A 21,058-nucleotide genomic window follows, 5' to 3' on the forward strand; every position below is an offset into this window, starting at 1 on the left:
AATTTCAAAAATTAACTTTGGACATATCGAGCATTTACAAACAAACAATCAAACAAAAAAAACAACAACACAAAAACAAAAGTTAATTTGTTGTCGAAGATATTGTTAATCATACATGCAGATTCATCAAAAGGAATCGTCTAATCGTAATCACTTTATGGCAAGAGATTTTCTATTTTAAAAATAAAATTAAAACGAATTTACTGACATACGAAGTTAACAGCCAAAGATTAAGGACAAGCATGCCGATCGGAGAGCGTCGGGAATACGAATGTTGAAACGTAGCACAACCACTCGCTTCTAAAATTGTAGACACTTTATTATATCATGGTATTGGGGGAAACATACGTGCGTTTGCAGGCAAGCTATCGGCTGTGAATTCGTATCCCTTCCAACAGTAGTTACAACAACAAGCCAACGAGACGTGTATCAATTGAAAATTAAAGCCAACGTTCTTCTCCGTAATTATTTCCACTATTTGAAATGTAGGGGTTTTATTGAAGACCAAAAGCCTGCAGTAATTCTTGCCTTAATTTTACTCTGCACAATTTCGCTATTGGTTAGTTACAGGTCTTCCTTTGTTGTGAAACGAAGCCAGCCAGCCAATGATGGTCAACACGCAGTAGTTCGTTGAGTAAACGGCAACACCACAGAAGAAGAACTACCTGGACAACCAATGAGCGATGCGTTTACTGAGTAGCAACGAATCGACGTCGAAGTTGTTGCAGAGCCAAAAAGCTCAGAGGCTGAATTCTGGACTCGAGCGGGTAAGTTGTCTTCTGAATTTGTATTTTTTTGCATTTATAACTTAGCAGCTATGTGTGCCTACTATCGAAACTGAACGCGCACCACTATAAACCACAATAATGGTTTTACGCAGTAGAGCGTTTCTACTGTTCGTTAACAAGCCAGGATCTCTAAGTAGCTAGGAAAGCTAGCAACGTTGTTTCCCGCTGAACACACATTTTCGACTTGTGCCAGTAAGCCTCGATAGCTAGCGAGTTAAGTTTCTAGCTTACCGACAATAGGTTACATCTAGTTATACGGTTAGATAGCGAGTTAGACTTCTGTAGTTCAATCACGTCTTTAGTTGGCTCCTTAAGCTAACCAGCATGGGAGAGCACTGTCTGTATACACCTTGCTGAATTCAGATTACTCAGATTTTTTTGTTGTTGACCAGGTCTTGTCATCGGTTTAGTGTATTGATATGTTCTAATAAGCTGTTCGTGGTCATGTTCACTCTTTTTCAAAAGTTCCTCTTTGTTTAGTTGATTTTAAAGCTGGTTACGACTAGTCATTTAGCTAACGACGTCTCTAAAATGGTGGTTTCGATTTCAGTTACTTGATTGTAGCTTAAGTTTCAATATTAGCCTAGTTCGTGTGAAGGTACATTAGCAGCTACGTTGAAAGTTTGTTGTGATGTAGTTGACGATTTTCATGTCTGCTCCTGCCGCTAAGTCGCTTTCCTGTGCCACCGACAGCCACTGTTTACGGTCGGCAGAACTAGGTTTAATTACTCTCGATGGTTGCTGTTAAGCGTTGGCAAACGACAGTGATCACTTCGGTCTCAAGTAAATATTCTAATATTCATACTGCGCCGTACAAGCGGATATTTACGAATAGCATAGCTTGCGCAAACACACGACATCTGAAGTTGACCGGAACTGGTGGTTGACATTGACACTCCTCAGCTGAGTCGGTGGTTGAAAGACTACTTTCCTGTTGATGTATTTTGAGTTTTGATGATGAGTTCTGCGCAAAAGAACTTTTCCCGGCGACGTGCTTCATCGTATTTGAGGCTATGGATGCAGCTGGAGGTTAACCTTTTAATCAAAACTGAACAGCGATATTGCGGAAGTTAGCTCTTGCACGTTTATGGTTCATAGACTAGTCTAATGTAGCAGCCTCAGGGAATACTACGAGAGTCCTCGTGTAAAGATCAGTTCATGTGTACTACGTTTATGAGACGTTAATTACTTATAAGGGTTGCAGACTACAAAGTATGTTCAAGTGCGTGTGTCCTGTGCGTGTGTCCTGTCCGTGTTATTAAGCTCACTGATTTATTGTAAATCCACTCGGAGATTCGGCATAGGTACACTGCTGCATGTCAACGCTCAAAACATCTCTCTCTCTCTCAGTGAAATCTAGGCCTTCCGATTGGATTGGCCGTTTTCACAGGGGCAATGGACAGTATCGTGATCCTGGACGATGAGGAGGATGACCCTCAGCCCTGCTCCTCCACTTCCTCTTCCAGTAAGCCGACCGCGAAGGAAACCCAGGAGGCCTCGATGCCCGCCCCTACGCACATCACCCAATCGCCTTTCGCCTCCAACAAGAAGGAGTCTCACATCCTGCTCCTGGAAAACCAGAGGCTTTTTGCGGAGGTGAGAGAAGGGGTGGTGCGGGATGCGTCCCGTTGCTTTTCTCTCCTCTCCTCCTTTCCACCACTCCCCCGCTACCACTCGTCTCCTGCCCGGAAGTGTGTGGAGGAAAGGAGGGGAGGAGACGAGTTTGAAGTCGCTTCTCCAGTAAGGTTCTGTGGGCTTTGCTCGTCTCCTCCAATACTGGGACACTGAAGGGAGGGAGGGAGGAAGGGAGGACACAAAGATGGGTTTCCGGGGCATGGAGGAGACAAGATGGTAGTGAAGGAAAGGGGGATACATTTTTTGACTATTGGGACGCAAACCCAGGGATTCCGTAGGTTTGGCTTCAGGATCCCCAAAATCGGGTGGGGCATTGATTGTTTATCAACGACTGAACGGATTTGAGCCAGTAATAGTGTTTTGTCGTCAAGAGCCCAGTCTTGATTGGTTCATACATGTCAGTGATGGACAGAGCATTGCTGCTGACGAATTACAGAGATTGCGAAGCCTGACTTTCATGGGATTGCCCCACACTGTTGAATCCTTCTGACTGTACTCCTTTTTTAAAAATAATTTTTGGGGCTTTTTTCAGCTTTATTAGACAGGATAGTGTAGAGAGGCGGGAAGAACTAGGAGGAGAGAGAGGGAGAGACATGCGACAAAGTTCGGCGGTCGGACTCGAACCGCCGACGTCGCGGCTCGCAATGAGCATGTGGAAAGCGCTCTATGGACTGCGCCACTAGAGGCCCCACTGACTGTACTTCTTCATGACCGTGTTTAGCCTGTTAGGGTTATTGTGTGTAGACAGGCCTGCAACGGTGTTGAAACATCTTTTGCAGTATAAAATGCAAAAAAAAAAAAAGCTGCTTTGGCAATTTTTCTGTGATTTACGCTTGGCAAAAAATGGAATCCACGGTGAGTTGACTTTAAGAGTAGAATTTGTGATATGCTGGTATAAACTCATTATAGCGCCAGCAGGCCTCTCCTGCACAGTCAAAGCATTGAGTCCGCATGGTGGTACTGAATGTGGCTTACTATTTTTGGAATGTAATTGTCAAAATACTAAGTCGCTGTTCCAGAGCTCTGTGTCTTTCAGTTACCGGCAGTGATTGTGACATCAGCATTAGAACATTCAGTTGAAGAACGTTCTAATCACATAATCAGTCTTTACAGGGTTAAAAACACTGGCTGCGTTTCTCACTTTTCCGTCCCTCTCTCTCTCCTTTCTCCCCCCCTCGTTCCCGCCCAGTTTTTGGAGCACTGTGCCGGACACACGCAGGACTGCCCCGAGGTCATGACCTTCCTGCGGGCCAAGCACGCGAAGGCGTCGCCGGAGTTCCTGAGCTCGGTGGAGTTCCGGAACACGCTGGGCCGCTGCCTGACGCGCGCCCAGGCCAGCCGTGCCAAGACCTTCGTCTTCATCAACGAGCTGTGCACCGTGCTGAAGCAGCACTCCGCGAGGAGGAGGCAGGCCACGGTGCCGCTGCCTGTCCAGGAGCGGCCGCCGCCCTCACCGCTACCGCCGCCGCCGTCGCCCGGCAACCAGGCGGCTCAGGGCCCTGCGGACGCCGAAGCCGACCAGGAGCCCCCTTCCACCTCCGGGCAGGGGGAGGAGAAGAAGGTCGCCAAGGCCTCCAGGAGACAGGTGTGTGTGTGTTATAGGGTGTGTGTGCGTGTGGGTATGTAAGAGTGTTTGTGTGGGGGTATGTAAGAGTGTGTTTGTGTGATTGTGTGCATGCATGCGTGTGCTTGCACGTGTGTGAAAGCCTGTCTGTGTGTTTGGGAGTGTAAGCGTGTGTGTGAGTATTTGCATGTGTGCGCATGTGTGTATAGCATTGTCTTTTAATGTTGAGTTTCACTTCCTCTTTCTCTTCTCTCCTCTTCTCCTCTCTCTCCTCCCCCCTCTCCCCCCTCTGCCTCTCTCTCTCTTCCCCCCCCTCCCCCTCTCTCCCTCATTCTTTCCACCCTGCGGTAGATTGCGTACCTGGAGAACCTGTTGAAGGTGTATTATGAGGAGATCCACAGGCTGCAGGAGAAAGACCTCAGTCTGGAGGACATGATGCAGGAAGACTCCGGATACATCCAGGAGCACAAACTGAAACGCAAGGTCCGTGAGGAGAGGGTGGGGAGGGGGTGGAGCTAGGGTTGTGTCGGGTTTGGAGAGATGCTGGAGTGAGGTAGAGAGGGGGTGGAGCTAGGGTGGCGAGAGGGTGGAGTCGTGGTTGGAGAGAGTGTGGAGAGGATGGGGAAAAGATGGAGAAAAGAAGAAAGGGAAAGAGGGAAGACTTGGGAGAGGAGAAAGACGTGTGGCAGTTCACGTTAATGTATCGGTGAGGGCCGGAGGTCCTGTAGAGTGAAGCGCGGTGTGTTTGGGGTGAAGCGCGGTGTGTTTGGGGTGAACCTCTCTGTGTGTGCGTTCGTCCTGTTTGTGATATCAGTGTTGTGATCCCATCTCTCTCTCTCTGTCTCTCTGTCTCTCTCTCTCTCTCTCTCTCTCTCTCTCTCTCTCTCTGTCTCTCTCTGTCTCTGCTGATTATGATGATGAAGATGATGAAGATCTATGATAAGCTGTGTGAGCTGAAGGGGTGCAGCACGCTGACGGGGAGAGTGATCGAGCAGAGGGTGCCCTACAGCGGGACGCGCTACCCCGAGATCAACCGGAAGGTGACTGAACGGACTCACTCACTCACTCGCATGCTCTCCCGCTGACTCAGTGATTCTTACCGATTCGCTGAACCACCTCCTCACTCACTTGCCTTAATGATTCAGCTACTGACTCACTGATTCACATACTGACTCACTGATTTGCATACTGACTCACTGATTCACATATTGGGTGACTGATACACATGCTGACTCACTGATTCAGCTATTGACTCACTGATTCACATATTGGGTGACTGACACACATGCTGACTCACTGATTCAGCTACTGACTCACTGATTCACATACTGACTCACTGATTTGCATACTGACTCACTGATTCACATATTGGCTGACTGTTTCATATACTGACTGACTTTTGCATACTGACTCACTGAATCACATACTGGCTGACTGTTTCGCATACTGACTCACTGATTCACATACTGACTCAAGAGAGTGTGGTTTGGGGGGGGGGGTGATTTTTAGACCCGAGCGATCAGTCCCGTGGTCCAGCGATCAAACCAGACTCCTCCTCCTCCCCCCTGTCCTCCAATCAGGTGGAGCGTTTCATAAACGGGCCCGAGGCCCGGATGAACCCGCCGGACTACTCGGACATCCTGGCGGTGGTGCAGCGCGCCAACGAGCGCTACGCCCTGACGCTGTCCCGCAAGCAGCTGGCCCAGATCGCCCAGGACGCCTTCCGCGAGACCGGCAACCAGCTGCAGGAGCGCCGCCACCTGGACATGGTGTACAACTTCGGCTCGCACCTCACCGACTGCTACAGGCCAGGTCAGACCATGTCCATATCCATATCCATATCCATAATCACATAGGACACCTCACCGACTGCTACAGGCCAGGGCAGACCATTTCATATTCATATTCATACAGGACAACTCACAGACTGGCACAAGCCAGGTCAGACCATATTCATATTCATATCCATATTCATATAGGACACCTCACCGACTGCTACAAGGCAGGTCAGATCATATTTACATTCATATTCATACACAACAGCTCATAGACTGCTACAAGCCAGGTCAGATTATATTAATATTCATATTCATGCTCTGTATGTGAACCTGAAGCCTCACAGTCCATACTTCTCATGACTCAGATACTTAATCCTCTGGGCCCTTCTGCCTGAATAATAATAATGATGATGATGATGAAGACGTTTCTCTGTCTGCCGTGCCCCCAGCCAGCGACCCCGCCCTCACTGACCCCGCCTTGGCCCGCAAGCTGCGCTCCAATAGGGAGCTGGCCCTGACCAGCCTGGATCAGGTCATCAACAAGTACGCCATGAAGCAGGACGACACAGAGGAGGAGGAAAGGAAGAAGAGGTTGGAGAGGGAGAAAACCAAGAAAGAGGTAGAGAACAAATTCGGAGAGTTTAGCCGTGTTTATGAATTGTCTTCTGCATGAGCGGGTGGGTCAACTGAATACTTTGTTCCTATTGGCCGCGATGATCGGGGAACTGACAACGCAAGGGGGCGGCCTGCTGTTTCTATTGGCTGGTTGATGTTTTTCCTGCCCCCTCTTCCCGCGAAGGCGCTCGCTGCTCAGAAGGACGAAGAGATGAAAAATCAGCAGGAGGAGGAGAAGGAGGTGGCAGAGAAGGAGGTGGAGGAGGAGGAGGAGGAGGGTGGTGACAGCGAGGATGAGGAGGAGGGAGATGAAGAGGATGAGGTCTCCTCAGACCCAGACATTGAGGAGGAGCTACAAGCCAGCCAATCACAAGCAGGAGCAGGTGAGAGAGGGGCTGCAGGCCAGCCAATCACATAAGATAGCAAGGTGAGAAAGAGGTAGCCGGAGAAAGAGAGAAGAGTGAGGGGGGAGGGTGAGAGGGCAGAGCATGTTTTCCTTTTAAGGTGAAAAAGTTATTTTTTAAACTGGATATTCATGACTAAATTCTCCTATAGTTTTATTTTGTATGTTTTAGTCCACAAACATGTTTAGCCGAAAACTCCACAGGGCTCAATCTGCAGGAGCTTTTTCAGATCTACCAGAGGTATCTAAAGAGCTGAGAGTGTTTATCATTTGTACTTGACCCAGGTTTGTCCTCAGGCCAACAAGTATCTTGACCCCTCCCGCTTTGTAGTCTCTGTAACTCCGGCCCCTATCCTCACGATACTGCGGATACATTCATACTATTGGTCGATGGTGATTAGTGAACTTAACAGATGTCTGACTCTTCAGATGATGAAGAGGATGAGGAAGAGGAGGCTAACGCGAGCGAGGAGGAAGACCTCGAGTCGGCCCTGTCCCCCAGCTCGGACCAGGAGGCTCCTATAGGGGTGGAGGAGAACGGGGACGAGGGCAGCCAATCGGCGAGCAGCAGCCGAGGAGAGGCCGCCGCAGACAAGAAGGGAGGCCCCACCCTCTCGTCCAGCCCCAGCCAATCAGGAGCCCCGACATCTCCAGATGCCGGCCTCGCGGCGGGTGAACCTGTTTCCCCCAATCACACCCCAGCCGTTCTGCGAAACGCCAACGAGGATGCGCGTTCGGCGACGGAGTCGCCAGCTCTTGATTCGTCCGATCGAGCCTGCTCGCCCCCCGCCTCCGAGCCCCAGGAATCCATTGGCAGTCCAGCCCCGCCCAGCCCTGTGGTGACGGAAGTCACGCCCGACTCTAAGAAAAGGAGGAGGACGAGTGAAGCCAGCGCAGTGGCCACGGTCAACGGCCGTCACAAACACAGCGATGGGTAAGTAGGCCAATCACGGTCCTCACAAATACAGCGATGGGTAAGGAGGCCAAGTCACAGTCCTCACAAACACAGCGATGGGTAAGGAGGCCACGGTCAACGGCCGTCACAAACACAGCGATGGGTAAGGAGGCCAAGTCACAGTCCTCACAAACACAGCGATGGGTAAGGAGGCCAAGTCACAGTCCTCACAAACACAGCGATGGGTAAGGAGTCCAATCACAGTCCTCACAAACACAGCGATGGGTAAGGAGGCCAATCACGGTCCTCACAAACACAGCGATGGGTAAGGAGGCCAATCACGGTCCTCACAAATACAGCGATGGGTAAGGAGGCCAATCACAGTCCTCACAAACACAGCGATGGGTAAGGAGGCCAAGTCACAGTCCTCACAAACACTGCGATGGGTAAGGAGGCCAAGTCACGGTCCTCACAAACACAGTGATGGGTAAGAAAGCCAAGTCACAGTCCTCACAAACGCAGCGATGGGTAAGGAGGCCAAGTCACAGTCCTCACAAACACAGCGATGGGTAAGGAGGCCAAGTCACAGTCCTCACAAACACAGCGATGGGTAAGGAGGCCAAGTCACAGTCCTCACAAACACAGCGATGGGTAAGGAGGCCAGGTCGCAGTCCTCACAAACACAGCGATGGGTAAGAAAGCCAAGTCAGTCCTCAAAAACACAGTGATGGGTGAGTTGGCCAAATTACTACCTAAGTCCTTTTATTTATAATTTTTCTAATTTCACGTACTTCAAATTTTTCTGACTTTTTCTGCTCATTGCATACATTTGTTTAAATCTTTGCAGTTTCAGCTCAAGAGTTTGGTTATAAAATGTCATTTTTGGCTGGACCGCAACAGCAGGGCCAGCCCGACAAACGCGAATGTCTGTGACTGAGTGACTGAGTGATGAAGTTACACCATTGGTCGGACGAGTTATGAAGTTACACCGTTGGTCGGCCGGATGAAGTGTGTTAGGTCCAGCCATATACTAGGTTTTGACCTGATCTTGTTCTGTATGCCCCCCCCCCCCCCCCCCCCAAACAGTGACAGTGACATAACGCTGGATATGGGCGTGGTCACCAGCAGCCCCCTGCAGGCTGACTCCACCCAAGCTGACTCCCCAACCCAGGAGCCCGTCAGCAGCTCCGAGTGCACCCCGCCCCCAAAGAAGAAGAAGGTGTGTGTGTGTGTGCGTGCGTGCGTGCGAGCATGTGTGTGTTAGTTTGTGTGCACGCGTGTGTGAATTCTATAAATGACGAGTGTAAGTTGAACTGAACACATTTTGGCAGCGTTTTGACGGTAGCGTCCAGCAGTCCTGTACTGATCGAGCCCCGCCCCATTTCTCTCTCTCTATTTCAGGTCAACGTGTCAACCCAGTGTGACCCCGACGAAGTGATCATCCTCTCGGACTCAGACTGACCTCTGACCCCAGGAATTGAACACTTGCTCCTCAAACACTGGTGCTCCCCCTTCCTTCCCCAGTCTTCTCCGATTCGCTGTCCGCAGGGACCGACCGCCGTGTGGGCGGGTCCGATACGTTGAAGCTGAAGGGGGCGGGGCCGCGACCGTGGAAACGCGGAACATCTGAGGCCTCGACGCTGGGGGCCAGGAGAACTCTCTCGTCGTACAGTTCTGTTGTACATTTTAGCTCGATTTACGTCACTTTGTGATATAGCTTTCTTACTTGTATTTTATGTTCCTCTTTTAAAATGTCTTTTTTGTACGAAACGGTATTATGTGGCTTCTTATGCTTTCCGAGAGGTCGGCTGGGGCAAAGCAGGGTCCTTTTTTTTTGTGTTTTCTTTTTTGCTTTTTTCGAAACCTGACCTGGATTGGTGACCTGACGACGTGCGAAGGCTTGTGGTCGCCTGTTGATGCCAGACCCACCCCCCACCCCCCATGCCTTACAACCGTTTTTCGGGCGGTACGTCTGACCCCCCCCTTACCCACGCTTTCTCGATCCAGGCGGAGGTGAGCTGAGCGTTGCGGTTTCCACGGTGACACGGAAGCGACCGCGGGCGCTAGCCGGGCTTCTCCGTGCAGCCGCTCGCCCTCGGGCAGCGTGGGTCCTCTTTGCCAGCCCCCCGGGGCTCATAAGGCAAGCCAAGCTGGCATCAGCTTTTTTTTTCTTCTTTTTTTTTGGTTTTGGGGGAGCGACAGGAACTAACTCCCTTCTCCTTCGACGCTGCCATTTTGAAATTAGGAGATGACTCAGGTGGGGAAGCGGCAATCCCTGATTTTTTTCACTGGGGGAGACTTTGTTCTGGAATGGGCAGGGCAGGGAAAGGGGTGGGTTAAATATTAAAACAAAGCACACACAGAAGTGCAAGTAGAGGGAGCAGTGAGCAGGGTTGGGGGGGGGGCGTTGTGAATTGAATGTAAAAAAAAATTAAAAATTTTGAACATCTGCCGATTCTGACTCTTCTTGTGCGGCGAGCCAAACATCATAATTGGCCCCGGCCTGCCTTCATGCACGTGTCATGATCTCATGTACCTGCCATATCCACCAGCAGAGGGCACCACCGTGTCGTTTTCTGCTGTTGGTCGGTGAGAAACGTTCACTGGACGGCACATAAGAGTAATTGATGTTAGTTTGTAGTCCTAAAACCCGGAAGTAAGTACGCGATTTTGAGCCATGGGTTCCCTCTTCCGATTTCCAATGCTTTTTTTACCGCAGGGATTTTGTTTGCTGCCGAAAACCGTGTCTGTGGTTGACAGTAAGCCATAAGAGACTTTTACGTTTTGTTCTACGATATAAATTACATCAGTTGATGTATGGTGGATTTCGAAGCTGTTATGTGGTTTAAAAAACCAAGTTGCTATGTTGAAACTACAACCGCTGTTGCGTGCTGGCGGGCTAATATGGAAACTTGAGCGGCGGTTGCCAGAAATGCGACCGTTGTTGTAACATCAATATAGCAACTTACTTTTTAAAAGCACCTAACGGCTTCTAACTTCGCGGTTGGCATATTACTGGGTGTGACTTATCTCGCAGAACAAAACGTGAAACCCTCTTAGCCAGACTAATTTTATGTTTTGGATGAAAAAGCGATTCCCGTGGGAAAAAAGCATTGGAAATATGCTAGGGAACCCATGACGGAAGGAAAGTCTGGGTTGGCCTACAAAAAGACGTCATCAGTGTAACACAGATTTTGCAAAAGCATGCTGCATTTCCAACATTTTAGCCTGTCAAACCCACGAACAGCCAGTCTATGCAGGGACTTTTCTGCTGAGACCACTTCCGTCACGTGTTGCTTGATGTGATTTATTTTTAAACTAGTGTGATTAATTGACGGATTCTGCATCAGAGTGTATATAACAGAGTGTAGAGAATATATATAGTGTTAGAGCGATGACGTCTTTTTGTAGGCCATTTTGTGCCACTGAGCTCACTGCTCTTTAGTGGAGGTTGAGCGGGAGGGAATGGGTACACAGCCTTAACTGGTGGGGGGGGGGGGGTGGCATGAGGGTCAGACAGTGTACATAACGCTCACAGAGAGCCAATGTAGGAATTTGGCCATTTTAGTGGAAGCGTATTTATAATGGGTGTAGATAACTTAAGGAGGCTTGCAATTGCACGTTGAGTGGTTATGATTATGCCAGTGACACATGGGCAAATTGTGTGTGTGTGTGTGTGTGAGAGAGAGAGTGAGAGCTGCCCCCACACAAAATATAGACCCTCCCCCCCCCCACCTACCACATTGGCCCTCTCATATCCTGATGCTTCAGTAAACGATGTTGGGGGGGGGGGATGTTGGAGAAAAAGAGAAAATGACGGAGAGTGGCACCGTCTCCATGGCGACGGTGGGTTACCATGGGAACCCGGCACGGCGTAACCATGGCGACAGGTCGGCGCGCCTGTGTGTAGGTGTCTGTGGCCGGCGTGCCGGGTGCGACTGTGATCGATGGCGGTCGGCGTCCGGCGCGGAAGCGAGGGCCGCTCTGATCGCCGCAGGTCGCGGGCGAGAGCGCTAACTGGGGGTGACTACGCGGGGCTCGTTGGTTGTCCCCGGCAACGCGAACCCTGTGGCGCAGGACAAGCCCGGAGCTTCACCTTCCCCCCGCCCCCCACCCCTCCCTCCCCCCAAGACAAGCTCTTAATTATGCCTGACTAATTGAGCCCTTTATTTGATTGACAGCTTGATTTGAGGGTGCCATCCAGAACAGCGCACTCCATCACTTTGACTGATCACCTCAGACCCCCGTGAGGATTTTTATTTTTAACTGGGGGGTGCAGAGTGGGGGGGGGGTCACAGTACTTTAGATTGTTCCTTGGACTCACTTCAAACGGTGTAAATAATCTTAACGTACGTAAAACATGTAGCCACATAGATCTCATTCTCGGCCAGGATAAACAGCTCGTCTTTCAATAGTACCCTTGGCCCAGGACGGCTGTGGATTTTGTGGGGGTAGGGGGTGGGGGGTGCAGGTGGGGGGGGATCACAGATGCCAACCTGAGGTACCACCAGCCGTGGGCTTCTCACTGAAAACCACACAAATTCAAATTTGGAAGGGGGGTGGGTGGTGTTGGAATATGGTAATGGTAAACGTAGGTTAATGTAGCCAGCTGTCTACTTCTGAAATACGACCAAATGGATGTTCTACATTCCTATATGTCACCATTGACCCATTAGTATTCATATATAAAATGTGTGTAAGGACAGAAGACCCACTGAACAAACGCAGTGTTTAAATTTTCAAATGAATATTTTTTTTTACAACAACATGACTGATGAACACACTGAGATTAGGAATGTGCAAATTGTGAATTAAAGGAAAACAGCAAATGCCCTCAATTCTCGTTTCTCTCTGAGCTTAAATAAATAAGTCAGATGAAAAGACCAGTTAACAGAAGATCAAAGTCAGCAGAGGTGGACTGAGTTTGCACCGAGTATTTATTTACTTGTTGTTTCACGTTTCTACGGAGTGGTTAATAAAGACGACATCGATGCACTTGGTCAGTAGTTCATATAACAGTCTTGGAGCAGAGTGTGATGTCACCACTGCCGCAGCACGAGTGAAGATGTTCCTTGGACTCACTTCAAACGGTGTAAATAATCTTAACGCAAGTAAAACATGTAGCCACATAGATCTCATTCTTGGCCACAATAAACAGCTCACTGTGGCCCTCCAGGACTGGAATTAAACCTGCAGACACTGCGGCCCTCCAGGACTGGAGTTAAACCTGCAGACACTGCGGCCCTCCAGGACTGGAGTTAAACCTGCAGACCCTGCGGCCCTCCAGGACTGGAGTTAAACCTGCAGACACTGCGGCCCTCCAGGACTGGAGTTAAACCTGCAGACACTGCAAACACTCCAGGAATGCCATTTGAGACCCTTGCCCAAAACCATCAACTGAGGGGGAGGGATCAGGACAGAAAGTAATTTAGTCATACTCCAAATGCATTTTTATCTGAACGAGGCCATTCAATTCAAGTTCACGTCCCCTGACACAGTCAGGAAGGTCTGTCTGTGCGAAAGTCTTGAGACCGATTGTGCTCATCCTCGCACACAGAATTCGGACTTGTGCCACCACGACCGAAGGAGTCCCAGGTTTGTGTGTTATACAAAAATAAAAAAAAATTCCAGTAGATCAAGCTCCTTACTGTTCATCTACGTGGTTATGAAGGACCTGGCTCTTAAATCGTATATACACTCTCACTTGTTTTTTTCTTCTTTCTAGATACAAATTCCACCATATTTTGTTGTTGCCTCCCATTTTGATCCCTTTGAAGCACCTCTTTTTGTTTGTCTGATTGGTTAAGGGTGGGACAATCCTGTTCCTGAAGCACAAGTGATGTTTTGAGGTTCCCCTCCAAACCTCCTGTCACATGACCTGCAGCGCGTCTCTTCATTCACAACCCGGTTTGAGAACTCAAGGTTTAGACCAGGACTGCCAAACCCTTTTCATGGAGGAAATCTACTGTCCTGTAGGTTATCATTTCAACCGTAAGTTGGCACATCTGATTCTACTAATTAGAGCACAGAGATCTCTGGCTGTTGAATAAGGTGTGCTTTGTTAGGGGTTGGGCTGAATCCTACAGGACAGTAGTTGGGCAGTAGTTGAACAGAGTTGGGCAGCCCTGGTCTAAACTTTCAACTCAATCAATTAAATCAGTTTATCGCACACAATTAACTACACTGACCTGGTTTCTTGGCTTGCTAACTGCCTGCTTATTTTAAGACTTTGTAGAGAAGGTTTTTTGTTTTTTTTGGAATGTTTTTTCAAAATTCTAAGGCAGCATTCTAGAACTCGTTGCTGTCAATCACCAGTAGTGATTGTTACATCAGCATTAGAATGTTCAGTCAAGAAAATTCTAATCACATATTTGTGACCTCACACTTTAAAGGGTTCCGGATAAACGGACAGCAGCTGCCGTAGCAGATCTCCAGGACCAGAGCTACGTGCCGCTGGCCTGAACATGTTTTAATACCTGCAGGACGCTGGATCTCCACAAACGGGTTCGTATGACCCTGGGGCTCAGGTAACTGCACACTCAACTCTGCATTCATAATTCTGAATATAAATATTGGTAAGGCAGTCGAATCACTGTGTATAAATAAGCATGTGAGATAATCTACAAACGGTGTTTGAACTTTCTCTCCGTACGTCTGTCTAAGCCTAAATATATATATATATATATATTTATATATAGATATATAAACGAGTCTAATTATTTACAAACTATTAAAATACGGCAATTAGTTCAAAACGACATTGAACCATGGACCATGAACCTGGGCACTTTTCAAATCTCTAATGCATACAAATCTCTCAATAATTTATGTATTTTCAGTTTTCAGGTAATTCCGTAAAACCTATTCTGTTAGCAGACATACAACACGCACACACACACTTAGGTGCACACACACACACACACACACACGGCTACAACCACTCAACAGGCGGCAAGTTCACACTCAGACAATTGCCAATACGTGATTGCCTTTCCCTCTCCATCTCTCTCTTCTATACTGGGCAAATGTTGGTTGGAATTCCCTTGCTCTCATTGGCCAGTATCCACCATTTTCGTCCTACTGCTCCTGAAGGTGTGTGGCTACAGAGGCAAAAACACACACACACACACACACACACACACAGTCACACACACTTACCCACTCCACAGAAGACACACTGTATTCTACAAACCGTACAGCAAAGCCACCACATTGATCACGACTCAGAATCTAGTGACACCGCAGCACGGAATTTATCAGGCAGTGATGAGCCAATCAGAGCATTCAAACCAGGAACAAGATAGCACAACCTGTTGCCCCCCCCTTCCAAAATGGCTGCTTCTTTAAGGCAGTCCACATACTCCCAAATGTCTTCAGCCCCTGACTCATTCCCATCCATAAGCCATGAAGGTATTTCTGCACCAGTTCCAAAGCTGAAGGAGCAACATCCAGGGCAGTGCCACTCAGTCAAAGTAATACTCCCGACCAGGGGTGTCCAATCTTACCCGAAAAGAGCCAGTGAGGGTGCAGCTTTTTGTCACCAAGGACTTGACTGAAAACCACAATTAGTTGAATAGCAGAATCAGGTGTTTTGGCTAGAACAAAAACCTGCACCTACGGGATCGGAAACGATTGGTGCTCTGGATGACTGGGTTTTCCCCCCTCCCCTGTCATGTACAAAGAGTCATGGAACGGGCTCTTTTTGGTTTACCAACCTGCAAAAACGACAGAGCATTGTAAAAAGAGCAGAGCACGGCCCACTGTCAGTCAACTGTTATGAGAAGTGAACCGTCACAGATGCAGCCGAGGCAGGTAAACATTCTCCCCCTTGTTCTTTTCAAATCTCACAAAAACAGCGAAGGCTGAACGTAGCGCACACACCCCAGAGCGCTGCGCCGCGCGCGCACACACACGCACACGCACGCGCGCGCGTGAGGCCGCCAGCCTCCCCGCTCCTCGCAGTTTAAGTGACGCTGCTCTCGCTCACGGTCACCTCGCACACGTCGTCCGAGCACGAGCCGTGGCCCCCGCCCAGCCCCAGAACGGACACCCCCAGGAGGGCCCCCGGCCCGCCCGCGGTCAGCCCCGAAACCCCGCCCCCGCCGCCGGAATGATGGGGGGGCGACAGAACCGAGATCCCGCTTCTGACACCCAGGCCCCCGGAGGAGGGGAGCCCGCCTCGGGCACCAATGCCGCTCTGGCCGATGTCGCTGTTCAGGTGGAGGTGGTGGTGGTGGTGGTGGTGGGGCGGGGAGACCACGCCCCCTCCCTCGGCCCCGCCCCCGCCCTCGCCCCCGCCCCCGCCGTGCCTCTCGCAGTGCGAGCGGTGCCGGACGAAGCTGTCGCGCCACATGAACTTCTTGCCGCAGCCGAGGCAGTCGTAGGGCTTGAGGCCAGTGTGCGTCTTCATGTGCTCCGTCAGGTGGTGCTTCATCTTGAACTTCTTGGCGCAGACGGGGCAGGCGAAGGGGCGCAGGTCCAGGTGCATGTTGACGTGCCGGTCCCGCATGCTCTTGTGGGTGAACGTCTTGCCGCAGTGGCACATGAACACCTTGCCCGCCCCCCCGGGCCCCGTCCCGTCCAGCCCGTCCAGGCCGCCGCCCCCGTGTCCCGACAGGTGGACGGCCCCGTGCTCCAGGCCCAGCCCCTTCAGGGAGGAGGCCCCGCCCCCGCCCAGCCCCGCCCCCCCGGCGGAGGGAGGGGAGGAGTCCAGCGGGGCCTGGCTGTAGAGGAGGATCTGGTTGCCCTGCATGTCTATGGGGAAGAGCTGGGCGCGGCCCGAGCCGCCCTGGACCGGGCCGCCCTGGACCGGGCCCAGCAGCGCCGAAACGGCCCGGCTGGCGCCGCCGCCCGCGGAGCTGCTGTGGGGGTGCGGGGGGGCGGTCTGCTCCATGAGGCCGCCGTCGAACTTGAGGTAGTCTTCAGAGGACTGGCAGTAATCCACCTGAGAATGAGAGGCAGAGGAGGAGAAATGAGAGTTCCCCCTGCCCCTGTGTGTAGGACACACACTCACACACACACATACACTCACTCACACTCACTCACTCACACACACACTCACTCACACACACACACACTCACTCACACACTCACACTCACACACACACACACACTCACACACACACACACACACACACTCCTACCTGCGCCTGCATCTCAGCGTCCGCTCGGTTGCTCAGCTCAGCCGACAGCGTCCTGACGTCGGAGATGCTGAAGGTCCTCTCTCTCTCCCTCTCCCTCTCTCTCTCCATCTCCATCTCCCTGTCCATCTCCCTCTCCTTCTCCTCCTCCTCCTCCCCGCCTTCCTCGCCGGACACCACGATGAGCTCGTCGTCCTGGGAACGCTCCGTCTTCACCACCACCCACTGCTTCCGGGGCATAATGCTGGGCTGGCTGTAGGTGGGGCGTTTCTGCGGGGGGGAGGGGTCCCCGCCCTGGTAGGACGACACCCCGAAACTGTCGCTCACGCCTGCCTCCTGCTCCGGGACGGACGCCGCCTTCTTCCTCCGGCTGCTCCCCCGCTCCTGCTTCCTGGGGTAGAGCAGGAGCTCCTCCTCTTCCTCCTCCTCCTGCTCCTCGTCCTCCTCCTCGATCAGGAAGCCCTCTTCGCCACCGGAGGGCGTGCAGTAGCTGGGCGTCGAGTTCAGGCCCCCCTCCCCGGCTCCCCCGGAGGCCACGCCCCCGACTCCGCCCCCTCCCCCTCCGAACCCCGCCTCCCGGGGGCTGAAGTAGTTGGTGCTGCTCGGGGACTGGCTCTCGCTGAGGGAGGGGCGGGTGGGCGGGGGCGGTGCCGAGTGGGCGTCGCCCGGCTGGGCCCCGCCCCCTCCCAGCCCGCCCTGGGCTCCGCCCCCGGCCGGCTGGCCGCCGCCCCCAGCCCCGCCCCGCCCCTCCTTCAGCAGCTCGGTGCACTTGTCCACGATGTGCCACATCTGCAGCACGCTGCCCACGGTGAGGTAGTTGACGATGTCGTCGCGCAGCATGCGCAGCTGGCCCGTGTAGGCGCAGCTGAGGACGCTCTCGAACGCCAGCGGGTCCATCACCGCCGGTATGGAGACCGTCGACATGTTCTTCAGCAACACCTGGGGGGGGGGGGGGGAGAAGAGACAAGGTGCACAAAATCAGGAAGGATGGAAAACACAGAAAATATGTTACACACCTGCCCCAGAGATTTGAAAGCTGGTCAACTGGGATAACTCATAGATTGGGATAACACATGGATCTGGATAACTCCTGGTTTGGGATAATTTGTGGACTGAGATAAATCCTTGATTGGGATAACCTGTGGACTGGGATAACTTTTAGATTGGGACAACTCGTTGCTTCAGATAATTTGTGGATTGGGATAACTCATGGATTTGGATAAGCCATGCTTGTGGAGTTGGCTCCCCATTACCCGCCAGTGGGTAAGAGTGAGTGTGAGTTAACTAATCCTCCACTCTCAAAATGGAAACATGAATATATATATTAAATACAGCCTATATGTACGCACACAAAGACAGACGGACGGACGGACGGACGGACCTGGTCGTGGAAGTAGGGCGAGGAGGCGGCCAGAACGCAGCGGTGAGCCCTGAACACCTGGCCCTGCACCTGGATGGAGAGGTCACACAACCGGCCCTCCTCCCTCTGCCGGTTCAGGCTGTCCAGGACTGCCGCTCGCACGCTGGGGAAGCACACCTGCACCACCGAGCCACCGGGGGCGCCAGAGGCACTGCTGCAGCCCTCCTCCACTGACACAGACTGCATGGGGGCTTGAGTGGACGGGCGATTGGGAAAGAGAAGAAGGAGAATTAAAACAGACACACAGAATAAAAAAAGAGAAGAAGGAAAACCTCATTTTTGTCCAAAAAGCAAACAAAAACATGCCATTAACAGAACCTATCAGCCCACCAATCGTAGACCATGTCCCAATTAGCTAATTGCCTACTATTGCTTATATAGGTCGAGTACACTGGATGAGAAAGTTGTTTAGTAGGCAACTTTTTCTCTAAGTAAATGTAGTGTACTTAAAATCCCCAGATTATATACTTTTTTCTGGGAATTTGCTGAATGTTTTCTCAGGATCACACTTACGCACTAAACAGTAGGTAGTATGGTAAATGGTAAATGGTAAATGTAGGCAGTTTAGTAGGCAGTATGCATTTTGAGGACACAATAGTTAGAAGACTGTTTTGGACACAGCTAGAGCATTCTGCTGTGAAGGTAAAAAATATTCCGATTGGTTCAAACAAGTCAGTGGCTGACTGTAACTCCTCCCAGTAGGTCCTTCTTGAAGCCTCCAATTGGCTGGTTTCAGTTTTCACCTTAAATTCAGTAGCTGGATCAGGCCCAAGAAATCAGGTGATGAGAGTCGACTTTGTAATCAATCACTCCAGTGCTGAGTAACAAAAAAAACCCCACAGATCCTGCCTCTCTCCGGGAGTAGCGAGGAGACAGTACCCTGATGCTGGAACGGTCTACTAACGGTCTACTGCTCCATTGAAGCGGTTACAGTTAACTCGCCTCACCTGGTTTTCTGGGTGCAAACTCGGCGCTCGTTTCAAGGCAAAAAAAACCACCCTGGTTCCCCAGGACCACTGGCTTAGAACCATTTATTTGTCCTTTAGGTCTCCCATTAGCATACATTCAGTCACAAATACCACTGTGCAAATAACATTCAGGTGATTTGTGTGACTGCCGTTATGAATAAGCGCACACAATGTTGGTAGTTTAAAAAAAAAAAAAAAGTTAATTCAGTATCTGTTCGTTTTTTAATTCACGTATTTAACAGGTTTGGTCGTCCGTGTAACTCAAGTAGTTAAGTTGCCTTTATTTTTCTTGGAAGAGTTCAATGGTCATACATGACAGTGTAAGCAAGCATCTTTATGGTGTGGGCACCCGTATTATTTAAACTATTACCTTAAAAGCCATACAATCCAATTTACACAATGAAATACGACCAAGTGCTCAATTAATATGCATCTTTGGTCAATAATGAGGACGGCGAATAAGCACACTTAGCGGACAAGTGCAGAACGCCCATACCTGCGTATACCCATAAAAACCCCACTTCAGCACTGGAAACCGGGGACGTACGCAAGCAAACTCATAACAAAGGGCCTAAAAGACTCCGAAAGCGTTTCAACAACCAACCACGGGGATGCATTATTGTTTCCAGGCAGATGATATCCGTTATTCAAAAACTGGATATTCATAACATCTGGATCGAAAGTTAGCCAACAGGCTACGTCTACTCGCTGGTGACTACAGTGCAGCCTGTTACTCAAGGCACTAACCCAAAACTCACAATCCAAAACACTTTGACACGGCAACGCACACACGCATGAAGCACAAACCGTCTAAAACGGACATTAATTTAACATCATTTTAAATGACTTTAGACCACAGCGCGTTACACTACCCAACTAGGTGTTGTGTGTGTGCAGCTAGCAAAACTACCACCAGCCAGTCTAAAATGACAGGCAGCTAGCCAACTAACTTGATTGTCATGCATAAAATGAATTGCAATACAAATTAATTAGTCTAGCAAGACCACATCGTATTTCAATTCTGAGACTTCCGTTAACATACTTGCTAGTTAGCCAGCTTGCTATTAAACGGTAGCTAGCTAATTAGCACTAGCTAACGTTGGCGGGATACCTCCCATTACCAGCTGCTTACTGAATAAATCAAACATACTTTTACAATTGACCTTCCCAAACGATGAAAATAATCACTCCGCGTCCGCCGCTCCGTCAAACAGTTCGTGGAGCTGTGGCTTCGTCTTAATTTCAACTGGTTGCGAATCCCAAACCTGCCATTATTTTATGCAGACAAGCCGCCGTGCGCCGCCTTTAAGGTCCCAGACAGCGCGCTCAGTTGGCCGACAAAAAGGGGCCGGTTTGTCGCGAATCCAGCACAGAAGAAAGCCACTCAGGTGAGGCAAACCGTCAACCGTACAAGACACCATTTTGGAAAATTGTTACGCTCGCAGTGCATGAAACAAAACCCACGTTTAGCACTCAAACTGGTTAGCTTATTTTGTAGCTTTTTCAGGGGGAAATAAAACAAAAATATCAACTCATCTTAAAATTCCCCAACACCCATTTTAAATTGGTCAAAAAATAAAAGGCCATTTAAATGGCTCTCTGATATTGCCTCAATTGAGGAGAAAGTTACCAGACAGGATTACATAACCCACATTTCACTTAATCAATTGCAAGTATCCAGGTTTTACTTCCCAGACATGTAAAAACGGAGGCAAGGGTCATTGTTAGACCCGCTGCAACGTCTAGGGTGGCAGAAAACACCCAAGCATGCAACTTCTCCCCAGGATGCATCACCATCAGCACTCCTCCTTTGCAAACGGACAGGGCTTGACAAGATGCACCACGCTGTCAC

General features: G+C 50.3%; 2 protein-coding genes across 3 annotated transcripts; one reads left to right on the forward strand and one right to left on the reverse strand.

Moving 5' to 3' along the window:
* Positions 1–597: 597 nt before the first annotated feature.
* Positions 598–10,127, forward strand: daxx (death-domain associated protein). Its single transcript, XM_064348921.1, has 11 exons — positions 598–767; positions 2,139–2,384; positions 3,613–4,008; positions 4,339–4,470; positions 4,911–5,027; positions 5,568–5,799; positions 6,215–6,384; positions 6,565–6,763; positions 7,213–7,717; positions 8,765–8,897; positions 9,080–10,127. Exons 2-11 carry the CDS (start codon positions 2,184–2,186, stop codon positions 9,137–9,139), a joined length of 2,145 nt encoding a protein of 714 aa, XP_064204991.1. The 5' UTR covers positions 598–767; positions 2,139–2,183; the 3' UTR covers positions 9,140–10,127.
* A 2,281-nt stretch (positions 10,128–12,408) lies between these two features.
* On the reverse strand, positions 12,409–20,967 carry zbtb22b (zinc finger and BTB domain containing 22b). 2 transcript variants are annotated; one of them, XM_064348922.1, is made up of 4 exons: positions 20,357–20,967; positions 18,200–18,429; positions 16,822–17,757; positions 12,409–16,622 (listed from the first exon to the last, which is right to left on the reverse strand). In XM_064348922.1, exons 2-4 carry the CDS (start codon positions 18,422–18,424, stop codon positions 15,642–15,644), a joined length of 2,142 nt encoding a protein of 713 aa, XP_064204992.1. In that variant the 5' UTR covers positions 18,425–18,429; positions 20,357–20,967; the 3' UTR covers positions 12,409–15,641. The 2 variants fall into 2 exon arrangements, with proteins under 2 accessions (XP_064204992.1, XP_064204993.1); XM_064348923.1 differs by lacking the exon at positions 20,357–20,967 and adding an exon at positions 18,982–20,327.
* Positions 20,968–21,058: the final 91 nt, after the last annotated feature.

The sequence above is a fragment of the Anguilla rostrata genome, chromosome 8 (assembly GCF_018555375.3).
Source record: "Anguilla rostrata isolate EN2019 chromosome 8, ASM1855537v3, whole genome shotgun sequence".
Taxonomy (NCBI): domain Eukaryota; kingdom Metazoa; phylum Chordata; class Actinopteri; order Anguilliformes; family Anguillidae; genus Anguilla; species Anguilla rostrata.